At 42.9% G+C, this 12,442-nt stretch overlaps 1 protein-coding gene across 1 annotated transcript in view; it reads left to right on the forward strand.

Annotated features, from left to right (window-relative positions):
* LOC114796641 (low-density lipoprotein receptor-related protein 1B-like) overlaps positions 1–12,442 on the forward strand; it is a 236,072-nt gene that overhangs the window by 135,864 nt on the left and 87,766 nt on the right. Inside the window, exons 20-26 of the mRNA XM_028991025.1 lie at positions 128–298; positions 1,645–1,827; positions 4,546–4,746; positions 7,357–7,602; positions 9,437–9,634; positions 10,333–10,537; positions 11,724–11,888. Of these exons, the coding sequence (XP_028846858.1) occupies positions 128–298; positions 1,645–1,827; positions 4,546–4,746; positions 7,357–7,602; positions 9,437–9,634; positions 10,333–10,537; positions 11,724–11,888 (1,369 nt within the window). The remainder of the gene's footprint in view (positions 1–127; positions 299–1,644; positions 1,828–4,545; positions 4,747–7,356; positions 7,603–9,436; positions 9,635–10,332; positions 10,538–11,723; positions 11,889–12,442) is intronic.

Raw genomic sequence — 12,442 nt, forward strand, 5'->3', positions numbered from 1 at the left:
GATGCTCAGAATTAACAGTTGGTTGAGCACAGAGAGGCAGTGATGAGTGGATTATGAGATGAATCTTCCGGCCGCTGGCTGGACCGTATTCGCTCCAGTGAGTGCTGTGCTCTCCGTGTCCCCGCAGATGATGACTGTGGCGATGGGAGTGACGAGGCAGGCTGCGCCCGCTCCTGCTCCGATGCTCAGTTCCAGTGTGCCAGCGGCCGGTGCATCCCGGATCACTGGGCCTGCGATGGGGACAATGACTGCGGGGACTTCAGTGATGAAAATGCCACTTGCACTGGGCCTGGCCTTGGTAAGTGCAAAGGAACTGGATGAAAAATAAGGGAATAAGGTTTCTTTTTAAATCTCATTTTGTAAACAAATATGGGGCTACAAATTACACTGTTGTCACCAAGGAATCGGGCAGTACTACCCACTTATTAACCATCAGTACTGGCACTTTTAGTGTCAATTTTTCCAAATGGGTGTTTTTTCATAGTTCAAAGCAAAAACATAGTATTTTGCATTGAATGTGGCTCAGATTTTGGAATAAGGTTTACCTATAATGTGTAACAGTCTAAAACGTCACTCCACTGTATACATTTACTTTATTTTTTGGTTGGCCCGAATTTAAGATGACCGTCAATATATGTTCACATCCACCTTTTTGAAATGTAGTTTATCACCGTTTTGAAAATAGTACCCAATTACTATACTATATTACTACCAGTATTGTGAGTAATGTGTAGCCTGCAAACACCATATTGAGGGTAAAAAGTCTTCTGTTTTGGGCCAATGCTGTGTATGGGGTCTCACACCTTGTGTTGTTTTGATGTACATTTATTACAGGCATATGAGCTTTTCAATTTCCAGAGCGTTTAACGAGCAAGGCTAATTTGCAAATTTGCACTAAGTATAAAAAAAGAAGATAATGCTTCAGTCAAAGCATCTCATAATTGCCTCCGTAAAATGTTGCTAATTTGGGAAACACAGGCTTGAAATTTTCTCCCTGCTCAACTCATGGCGGATCTAATCTTATCTCCACTCGGTAGAGAATGACCCTCCAGATCTGAATCTTTTAATCTGTTGTAATTAGCTCTGAAAGCTGCGCCCGGGCCTGGAATACTTTCCGCTCACTAGCTTGTCACTGAAATGAGGAAGCCATTCATCAAACCTGCCCGTGATGGAGGCATCTCAGCCTCCCCCTGTCGGGCTCTGGGTCTCCCGTCGCGGCTTCGACCCGTCATATTACACCTGGCTACTGCCAGCGCTGTCCTGGAGAGACGGAGAAGATTAGTTCCGAGCCGCGAGATCACCTTTCAAAAGGCGTTTCCTTTTGCACTTGTGAACGTGTAATTAACAGAGACATCACAGATAGCAAAAGTGAGTTGGCCATGAGCTCGGTGAGGCTGTCACGCTGAAAGGGCAAACGTATCCACAAAGTACGCCTTAATTGTTCTTTCCTGGCAAGGAGATTTGAAGGCATCCTTTGTGACACTCTTGACCCACTTATTTTGGCTGCGCCATCCAGGAGGCTTGCCGCGTCCTTGTAATGGCGTCGACTCTCTGAGGGCAGCGTAGAGCAGATGAAAACTGCCAGCCAGTCCAAACAAAAGGAGCCCGCTCCTGTCCACACGGTGTGCCTGTTGGTTTTTACAGCGCTGCCACCCTTGGTGGATTGCGGCGCTGACGAGTTCCACTGCCGGGCCGATGGCACGTGCATCCCTGAGCGGTGGCGGTGTGACGGTGACAAAGACTGCGAGGACGGTGGCGATGAGAGCAGCTGCCAGGGCACCATGAGGATGTGCGACCCACTGGCCAAGTTCACTTGCAAAGACTCAGGTATGGGCATGGCAGAATCCTTGCCGTATTTTTACCTCTCCCCGGTGAAATCATTCTAGCTATAATGCAGTGGTTGGCGTCGGCGATTAGCTGCATCGCATTGCATTGCAAGATGGACTGAACTTGACTGAAGACATGCCAGTAATTGCTAATAGTGTGATTCATTGGCAAAGTTAAGATGGCCGGCTTCCATTGAAAATTCCTGACCTGTGGTATAATATCCCACATCTGCTTGGTTCTCAAATCCATATGAGGTGCTTCAATGGCCCCATTTCACTCGGAAACTGTTCCAGGATCCTTTAAGTTCTACCAAAGACAGAGTCCTTTGTCCAGAGAAATATTCATCTATGCCGTTTGTGTGTGATTCCATTTCGAGTTCACCAGACGTTCCAGTTTTATAGATCCATCTATCCTAACACACACAAATAGCATAAAGCAATGGGCTTTCAATTCATTTGTCTTCTAACTGGCAAATAAACTAGCATCCCTAACATCCCACTTGCATTTGCCATGACCTCCTCCTTATAGTCTCAGTCTAATCCCACTCACAAACCTCCCCTGAAACTTGTTCTCCTCCAGAATCCTTAAACAATGGCCTTTTAAATTGATCCTTGAGATCATTTCTTTGTGTTTTGAGTGTTCTATTCCTTTCCAATCATCCGTATACCTACTTCTCCATTCCAGGGTCGCATAGGGCTGGAGTCTATCGAGGTTGCAGGGGGAGCGATTCAATTTCTGATTTCTTCATAAACTTCCTCCTTGTTCTCAACATCAGTAGTTAGAATGGAACCTATCCGGTTTTCCCATGATGAATTAGTCTCTTTTTCTTCTACAATATATCTCATCATGTGTCATGTGTTCCCTGTAATGTTTCATTATCCTGGCACCTCACAAAGTGCCTTGTAGAGGATGTTTCTTAGTGCTGGACTCAATCTTCAGTTTAACATGGCCACAATTCCCATTGAGAGGAGGCTTTGGAATTCATCTGCTGTGGAGCAGCAGGCACCATTATTGATCTGCCACAGAATTTGACCTGCAGTGGTCCTGAGCATTTGTCAGAAAGCATTCATGGCCTGGGTGGAATAATTCCCAGCAGGCCCTCTGTTTCAGCACAGCTTTTTGTAACCTTTTTGTCGCCCCTATGGCTTAAAAGCTGTGAATCAGTGTTACCTTGAAAAATGGCTGATATTAGGCTCTTTTTAAGATGCTATTTGAAGTGAAATCTCATGTACACAGTGTTTTCACCATGTTAGCACTAATATCGAAGTCTGATATGTCATCAATTTGTTTGGTGTGCTGCATATTTAATACAGTATAGTGACCTATAAGTTGAATGCAAATTAGGACTTTAGTCACTCAAAGTCAAAAGTCAAAGTGAAGTGAATGTCACATGTGATACACAGCAGCACAGCACACGGTGCACACAGTGAAATTTGTCCTCTGCATTTATCCCATCACCCTGAGTGAGCAGTGGGCAGCCATGACAGGGGACGGTGCTTTGGTCAGTGGCACCTCAGTGGCACCTTGGCGGATCGGGATTCGAACCGGCAACCTTATGGTTACGGGGCCGCTTCCTTAACCGCTAAGGCCACCACTGCCCCAAGACATGCCGTCTCATGTCTTATATGTCCACTGAATAATTGAGTCTTACATTTAGGGAGTCTTTACATGTACATAATGGTCCAGTGCCATGTTATTTTTAGAGTTTCTAACTAGGAAATAACATTTTATATGTGTCAGAAGTATGAAAGAAAAGTACCACAGTCAGGGGCTGTTTATGATGACTTCCTCATAACTGCATATTCCTGTATTATAAATCTATATCAGTTTCATATTTGGCCTGCATGACAATCTGGTGATTAGACAGGGGTTCGGTTACCCGTTTCCACCAAATCCTTACTTCTGAGCCAAAGGCTTTTTGATGTTGCAGATGTTTTAATTGGAAACGAATGAATTGAAAAGAGACATCAACAGACGTGATCATAAAAGACTTTTTTTGGTTGTTCTTCCTTCCTTTGATGTTGGAGGGGAAAAAAAACAACAGCTTGTCCAGGCCATTGAAAGGATGTTCTTGATGCCAAACAAGCTGTTTGAGATCTGAGATGGATCAAAAAAAGAATGCATGTTCATTTAGATTCAAAGGTATCTTTCAGTAAGTAAGTGTGATTAATATCACCCCTCTCTCCCCAACTTTGGCTTTTCTTTTCCTTAGAATGAGAGTTCCACTCTCAGTCTAAAGAAAAAAGTTTTTTTATCTTTTTATTGATTACTTTTCATCATAGACCTGTGTCCTTATCATGTCAGTCATTTATTCAATTACTTTTAACTGCCATGATTTTTGCCTTAACATGGGAAATAGAAGTGGCCTAGTGGGTAAGGAATCTGACCCATAATCCGAAGGTTGCATGTTAAATCCCGGACCACCAAGGTGCCACTGAGCAAAGCACCGTCCCCACACACTGATCCCCGGGCGCCTGTCATGGCTGCCCACTGCTCACCAAGGGTGATGGTTAAAAGCAGAGGACACGTTTCATTTGTCACTGTGTGCTGTGCTTGCTGTTCTTCGCAATCATCTGAAAATTAGAATCAGAATTAGAAAACTTTATTAATTCTGAAGGAAATTGCTTAGACGATCACTTCACTTTCACTTCATTAGAAAAAGATGGTGTGACAAAATGATGCTGACAAACTTTGAAGTTCAGTTGTTTTGTTCCACAGGGAAATGCATCAGTAAAAGCTGGGTTTGCGATGGGGACAAGGACTGCGAGGACCATTCTGATGAGGAGGCATGTGAGGATACCATCTGCAAACCGCCCGCATACCCCTGCACCAATGACACGTCCACCTGCCTTTCTCTGGACAAGATCTGCAATGGGAGGTGGGACTGTGCCGATCAGTCAGATGAGGGGCCTTTCTGTGGTGAGTTTTTTTCTTCACACTTAGTGATCACTACATCTGCATGACTGTGGAATAAAATTTCAAAGAATGAGATAGTTGGAAGGAGCTGAGGTAAATTTGTTGATTTCATAAAGTGTTTGTTCACCTTGAAGACATTAAAATAAAAATCAATTAACATTTTTGTGACCCTACTATACTGTGACACCATTGGTACTTCTGATTCAAAGGATTGGGTCTAATAAGATAGAATCACTCAGGTTATATGAAGTATGGTAAACTAGCAATGCAGTGGTACTGCAGTGGACATGCTACCGACAGAAAGTGACAGAAAGTGGCGGTAAGCAGAGGAAGAGACAGGATAGATGATTGTCATTGATACTTTAACTGGACATGGCTTGTCAAGAATAGATAATAACGTTTAACATTTATCAGATATTGCCTGCATATTTGTTAATGTTTTGTCAAAATGAAAACAGTTTAGATGAAAAACAGCACAGTTGTCCCTGCTAAGGTGACTTGTTTATAGGTCTATGCCTAGTGGCATGCCATTTACATTTTAATGCAATGTGCATTTTTTATTACTAAACTGTCATGAAAGTGTGGTCAAGGTGTTGTCCTTTTGATGTCCCTTGTAGTGAGAGGCTTGCTTTCATTTTCAAATGAAAAGCCATGTCCTGCAAAGGCATGGTACCTACTCAGTCATGTCCACTTTGTTTAATTGGCTAACACAGTTTCCATTATTAGGCCTGCTTTAGGTGATTTTGTTGCCTAATGTGGTCTGTCAAGGTGCAAGGTTTACCTAATAAATACTGCTATTAGACATATTCTTCTTTAAAGAGGGTATATTTACCTTGAAATGGAACGCTATGCAGTGGCTAAATGGCGGATCTGTTTTAAATCACTTTATTGGATTTGCATGTATTTGTAGTTGTTACATAGTGATAATCTTGTTTAATGAATGATCTCACACACACAAAAACCAGATTACCGCCATCTAAATGAAAATAGAGCAGGTTGGAGAATATGAGAACACGCAGTTACCTCAGGTGCCAAGGTTTGGCATTATCTCAGTAATGTTTATTTTATCGCAATAATTGTGGCTTTTAACATGAAATAGAATCCAAAGCCTCATTTCTCATTGGTCTGCTTAGCTTACGGGGCCAGGTGACCGCTGCTCCTAAAGATGCATGGCATGTGATTGCTCAGCATGTCCCAGAGGAACCCTTGAATGCTCATTGTATTCAGTAGCCTTGAGGGAAGGTAATGAAAAACTAACATATGTCCTGTCTGAATGGAGGGGGATAAAAACGAGGGCATAAAAAGCATTCCACAGAGCCTGGCCAGGCTCATGTTAGAGGAACTGAATGGAAAAGAGCCTTGTGAGACTTGTCCTGCATGCACAGATTTGCAGGATGCAAAACGCAAACTTTATAATACGTCTCTTTTAGCAGTGGAGGTAGATAGCGGAGCTGGAGAGTTTGAAGGGAATTGCTCACACAGCAAAGTCCAATTAGATCATGGGCTGAAACTTTGAGGGGTTGATTGATCTGAGTGGGCACAGCAGGACTTCCTCCCCACACTGGAACCTCAGGGAGCCCCATACCACAGTCCGGACAATACCCTGTTGAGAAAATCCGATAATTTTTTTTTTTGGACAGTGCAGACAAGATCATCTTAATCACTAGAAGCAGAGACCCTGAAACAGTGTCATTTTCACCAGTTCTCTTCCATCCGTTTTTCATTTTTTGTCAAGTGAGTCAGCCTTTCTCTAACAAGGGTCCTGTGTCTGAGAGACAAAGGAAGTAAGACTGAAAGAGTAAAAGATTTTCATTAAAAACACAGGAGAGTGACAAGCCGGAAAAAGAAACGGGAAGTTCGCTTCCTGTCAGCTTGAAAGAACTCAAACTTTTAGCCTGTCAGCTTTGTTTGAAGTTCTGGAATTAATCATGTGGCCCTCCTGTTGGTCACAGCTCGTGTACTTTGGACACATCTGTGGAGTGTCGAGTTTCTCCGGCTGTTTATAATGCAACGCTGCAGGAATTCCCCCTCGTCTTTAATAAAAATGCAAACACGGCTTTATTCTAGACCATCGTTTTTGCTGGCTTCCTGCTATATGCCGGTTCATTTATCCTCCGTAGCTTATTCCAATGTTCTCCACCCTTTTTTCAGGGCTGTGTCAGTGTACAGGATGGGCAATACAAGGGTCATCATAGGGTCACCAGCATCCACAGTATGTTATTAATGGGAGGAAAGCTCTGATCAGGACAGTCCCACATAAAGAAAGGTTCCGTAATTCAGTAGGCTTTGCGCCACCTGAGTTACGCCAATCATTTTTAATGCTTTAAAAGTCTGCCCAAGGTTTCGCTAAGCCGTCATTCAAACCAGTTTCATCCCCACCCAGTTCCAATATGTTAATGCAGCTATTTTTTTTTAGAGCCTCTTGCTTTTTCATCCTTCTGTTGCACCATTTTTTTTAAAACATGTTCCTGCAATCAAATTCAAAATTAGCTAATATTTTTCATGAAATTATAACATTTCTCACTCTCCACATCTCAACATTCTGCATTATATTATGAATAAATTAAGGGTTTATGAGACCTGTGTCCTCATGACGTCCTCTTTATCATCCAGAAAAATGCATGCAGGCCAACGGAGGCTGCAGTCACCAGTGCACGGTTGTACCAGGGAAAGGCGCCGTGTGCTCCTGCCCCACAGGACTGGACCTTGGCTCCGACAACAAGACGTGTGAGATGGTGGACTACTGCACGCGCCACCTGAAGTGCAGTCAGATATGTGAGCAGCATAAGACCTCAGTGAAGTGTTCCTGCCACCCAGGCTGGAGTCTCGGGCCGGATGGCGAAAGCTGCCACAGTACAGGTATGGGAACCGCTTCAGCTTGGGTTTTAGCGACTTGTGATTTGCTTAAAAATTATTAACTTTTTTTTGGTTCCCTTGCCGTCTTTTATATACTGACACTCAGCAATTCTGAGTGCTTTCTTGGCTGGTGTGCAGCAATTCAATTTGAAAAAGTCACTTTTACAGGTTTTACCTTTCATCTCATTTTTTCAGTGTTCTAGCAGTTCCTCTGGGAAAAGGTGCTGGAAACTTGCAGATTTTTGTTCACACTAATACTGCTAATCTATTCCCCTCTGGGAGCAGACCACTGAATATTTGTAAATGAGAGAACCTTATGGGAAAGTGTTTGTGTGAAGTCTAGGCTGTAATGGGAATGTAACTGTCATTAACAGACGCATAATTATTCCTGTCATTTCACTTCTGTATCTGTTTGGACGAGATGAATGTGGCATTTCCGTAATCATCATTACTTTCTTGAATCCAGTGTACACGTACAGTACGTCTCCAGGACACTCTGTAGAAAAAAGAATTATCATCTCCATAAGCATTCATGTGAATCACATTCGTCTATTCTTGTTTTTCTCTCTTGCCATATATATTTTTATTCAAGTGAATTTCACCAGCAAGGGATCAGACAAATCTTTTCTGTCTACATAGTTCACCTTATCATTGGCATAAGTCAACAACCACACTAAAGCTCACCTTAATGGTGCAAACACAAACTCAACCCCAGCACGCAACTCAACACACATCAACAATCCTCAACAACATTCAGCCAAAAAAATCACCATAAGAATAGTACATTGTGACATTGTGCTGGGTGGTGATGAGAGACTGGTCTCTACATGGGAAAAAGGAATGGGACATTTACATTTACGGCATTTATCAGATGCCCTTATCCAGAGTGACTTACAATCTTTAGTACCAGCAACTTGGGGTTATGTGGCTTTCTTGGGGACACAATGGTTGACACAAAATGTATTTGAGGTACCAAGTGTTATCTGGAGAAACACATGAAAATGTTTCCTGAATTTGAGTGTAGAAGTATGAAGAACATTGTTGCACAACACAAACTAACCATTTCACTCCGGTTTCTGTAGACCATTTTAATCCATTGAGAGACAGTTTGAGTGAATGTTTTTGAGTCAGACATAGCTATCGACCCTGCCCTATACGCTTTGCATCCAGTTTGATATTTTTTCCCTGCAAAACCACACTTGACATCTAACAGAATATATTTACTATGGAAGATCCATAGGCGCCTGAAGCTAATCTCATTAAAGAGCAGGAACAGTTGGCGTAGATCTACAGCTCCCACAGCATGCATGCCTCCTTAAGCTCTACCAGTGCGCTTGTGAATCTGCGCTGAAGATTCAAGCCTCCACGCCGCCAGTGTTTGTCTTTGTGGAGCGGAGCTCCATCCACAGCAATAAAGTGAGCAATAATCCAGCGGCAGCAGGAAGCACAATCATGGGTTTCCCATTGCGAGGCTAATGTCTTTACTGCAGCAGGGTTGCCAAATGCCTTTAAATTGTTCTCAGGAAATCATATTTGGGTCATTAATCACAGGAAGATGATGAGAGTCGTTGTGATGTATGTTAGATGCAGTATTTTGGCAGACGTTCCCGCAGTTTTCACGATTGCTAGATTCATATTTCCCAGGGGAAATTGGCAAAGACCTCTGATCAGTAGGAAAGCATGGTTTAATGGAGTGGTTTTGTGGAAGTGAGTGTGTCTATTAGCTTGTTTGAGTGTATTTTTGTGAAAGTGTGTGGGTAGAGGCCCAGCTATCGAGGTCTTGTACGAATTCCTCTTTCTTACATCCCTATCATTCTCCCCGTCTCTGCTGCCCCAGACCCCTTCGAGGCTTTCATCATCTTCTCCATCCGGCATGAGATAAGGCGTATAGACCTGCACAAAAGAGACTACAGCCTGCTGGTGCCGGGCCTGAGGAACACCATCGCTCTGGACTTTCACTTTAACCGCAGCCTGCTCTACTGGACAGATGTGGTGGAAGATAAGATATACCGTGGGAGGCTGTCGGACACAGGAGGTACCGACCGTCTGATCAGAAACCTGTGATGAGCCTGGTGTCACACCACTGTCCACATTCGGCTTATGGTCGGCTCCCACACACCGCTCTTTCTGGATCATTTTCCAGCATGACAATGTGATCTTAAAACACCGTATTAAGGGTGTAAATGAACACAGACCAGCTAGACCATATGTGGTTTACATCATGTGCAGGGGCACATACAACATGTACTTCTCAAGAAATGAGACCTTAATATGAAAATGGGCAAATTCCAGGTCTTATAAATAATATATATTTTATGTGTATCTATTTTATCGCGTTTAATTTTATCGTGGTCTGCGATTGAAAGGGGTCCCGTAAGAGCGTTTAGCAGTGATTTCTGCTGCCATCAGCACACCTCACAGTTAGGCACCCAACCCCCACACCTACCCTGCACGTCAGCAATCCAGGATCATTTGTAAATTGCCGGATTATAGACGCCCTGGGACATGTTTTAATGCTGAATAAAGCGGTTTCTTTTATGGCAACACATCCACTGTCAGTTTTGCATTTTTCCTCTCACAGTATTGGAATATGACAACACAAACTGGCAGTAAGGAGCTATGCCACTGAGCCAGCATGTCTGCGCTTGTGAGGTGTAGTGCTCTGAAGTGTTTCATCTGTGATGTTCCTCATCATGTTTGTTTGAGGCCTGCCTCTTCTGGTTTGTTCCGCAGGTGTGACTGGAATCGAGGTGGTGGTGCAGAGGGGTCTGGCCACCCCTGAGGGCCTGGCGGTCGACTGGATTGCCGGGAACCTCTACTGGATCGACAGCAACCTGGACCAGATTGAGGTGGCGCGGCTGAATGGAGACATGCGGACCACTCTGATTGCTGGCGGCATGGAGCATCCTCGGGCCATAGCTGTGGACCCTGGCCAGGGGTGTGTACCAGTGTTTCTTTAGCACTCAGCAGGCTTTTGGACGGCCTTACAATGAAGCCATCTGATCAACGATTATACTTTTCAGAGAATCTTCTGGGAATTTTGTTCATGTCTGAATAGAATATTCTGTTAAAGCATTCATATTAATGATGTTTTTATTATGTTATATCATGTCTTCTAAGCATTGAGTTTCTAAATGTAGTAATTAAACTGAAATGGAATTTAATTGAAATTTGTATGAAATTATTATCTCTTGGCAGGGGAATCAGAAAGTGACGTGTGCTATGTTACAATCACAATATGTTTCCCATGGTAATGATTATATCACAGTAATGCAGATACTCAATTTAGCAAATATGTCCCAGCCACAAAATGCCTGTCCATGCTTTTTCATCCTGCATCAGAATTCTGGACACATAGACACACGTGGGGAAACTCGGGTTCAGAAAGTAAAAAGGTTGAATTTTGTCCAACCTTTGTAACTCAATTGTTCGACCGAGGGGTTCAAAACAAATCTCTCTGGCCAGAACAAAATCCTTGATCTTTCACCTCTGCCCACAGATGTTGTAACCTGCTGCAATTGCATGGTACAACCTCTTTGGTTACATTGGGTACCCGATTCTGTCATTGATATGCTAATAACCCCCATAGTGAAATCCTAATCCTAAATCCTAGCTGTTGATGTCATTTCATTCTGTTCAATAAGGGATGCGTTTTTTAAAACGCATATCCGTTATTCTTGTGTCAGGGTGTCATCCAAAGATGAAAAAGCATGACGCATAAGGGACTCAAAATAGGATTTAGTACCTACCCACTGTCATCCTGCTGGAGCAGGACAAATGCAACCTTCCCACCTCAAGAGCAGGAGATGAGTTCGTTTACACATTCTTTTCCCATAGAGTGGAAACACTGCATGTTGGTGGCGGTATGATATGATGGATGGTCTACCGTAATGGATAAAGTGTACGCTCACTCAACTGGGTGCTTTTCTTAGGTCTTAAATTGTGAAGTACAGTGCAATCACTGTAAATCAATTTACTGTGGCGCAGTTGTGAGTTAAAGGGTTAACTAAGATAGAGATGGGTTTTTGAATAAGAGAACTAAACATAATAGACAGACTTGTCTGTAAAATATCCTTGTGAGAGAAATGCTGAATTATATTAATGGGGTACTTTGTTACTTTCAGAATACTCTTCTGGACAGACTGGGACGCCACCTTCCCTCGGATCGAGGCAGCTTCCATGTGTGGAAATGGGAGACACGTGGTGTTCAAAGACATGGAGATAGGAGCCTGGCCCAATGGTCTGACCCTGGACCATCTGGAGAAGAGGATCGTTTGGACAGATGCTCGGTGGGTTGGCAGCGGGGAGCTGCAGAACACTTCATTAGCTCACCATTAGCATGGTGTTATTTTTGTGTTGTACTATTGCTTTCATGCTGCATAACTGTAACATGACCAGCAAAGGTTTGGATTCATTTCAGAATTAACAAAAAATAGTGTGGACCACCCAAGTTTTTGGTGGCCTTAAGGGAGATATTTCAGATGTTTTTTTGAACAGTTGGTTAGCATTAGCAGCAATACACCTTTATTTTTTTATTAAACAGAATAGGAGTAAAACAGTATAGGACTTCATAAGAAAATTAAAATACCCAAAGAAAATTTGTATTATTTGTATTATTACGACAAAGGGCCCTATTTTCAAAGTGCCTTAATAGATATGTGAGATAAAATAAAAAAGAACCACTTGCTAGTTTTTTCTCTGCATGATAAGTATAGTTTCCTTTTATAGAATGACCAGACGTCCTCTTTTACCAGGAGTCGTCCACTCTCTGAGACCTGGAAATTGCATCCAGTCGTTTTTTTTGTTTTTTTTATTGTCCGAATTTTTGAGCTGCCTTAATATT

The sequence above is a fragment of the Denticeps clupeoides genome, chromosome 9, assembly GCF_900700375.1.
Source record: "Denticeps clupeoides chromosome 9, fDenClu1.1, whole genome shotgun sequence".
NCBI lineage: Eukaryota > Metazoa > Chordata > Actinopteri > Clupeiformes > Denticipitidae > Denticeps > Denticeps clupeoides.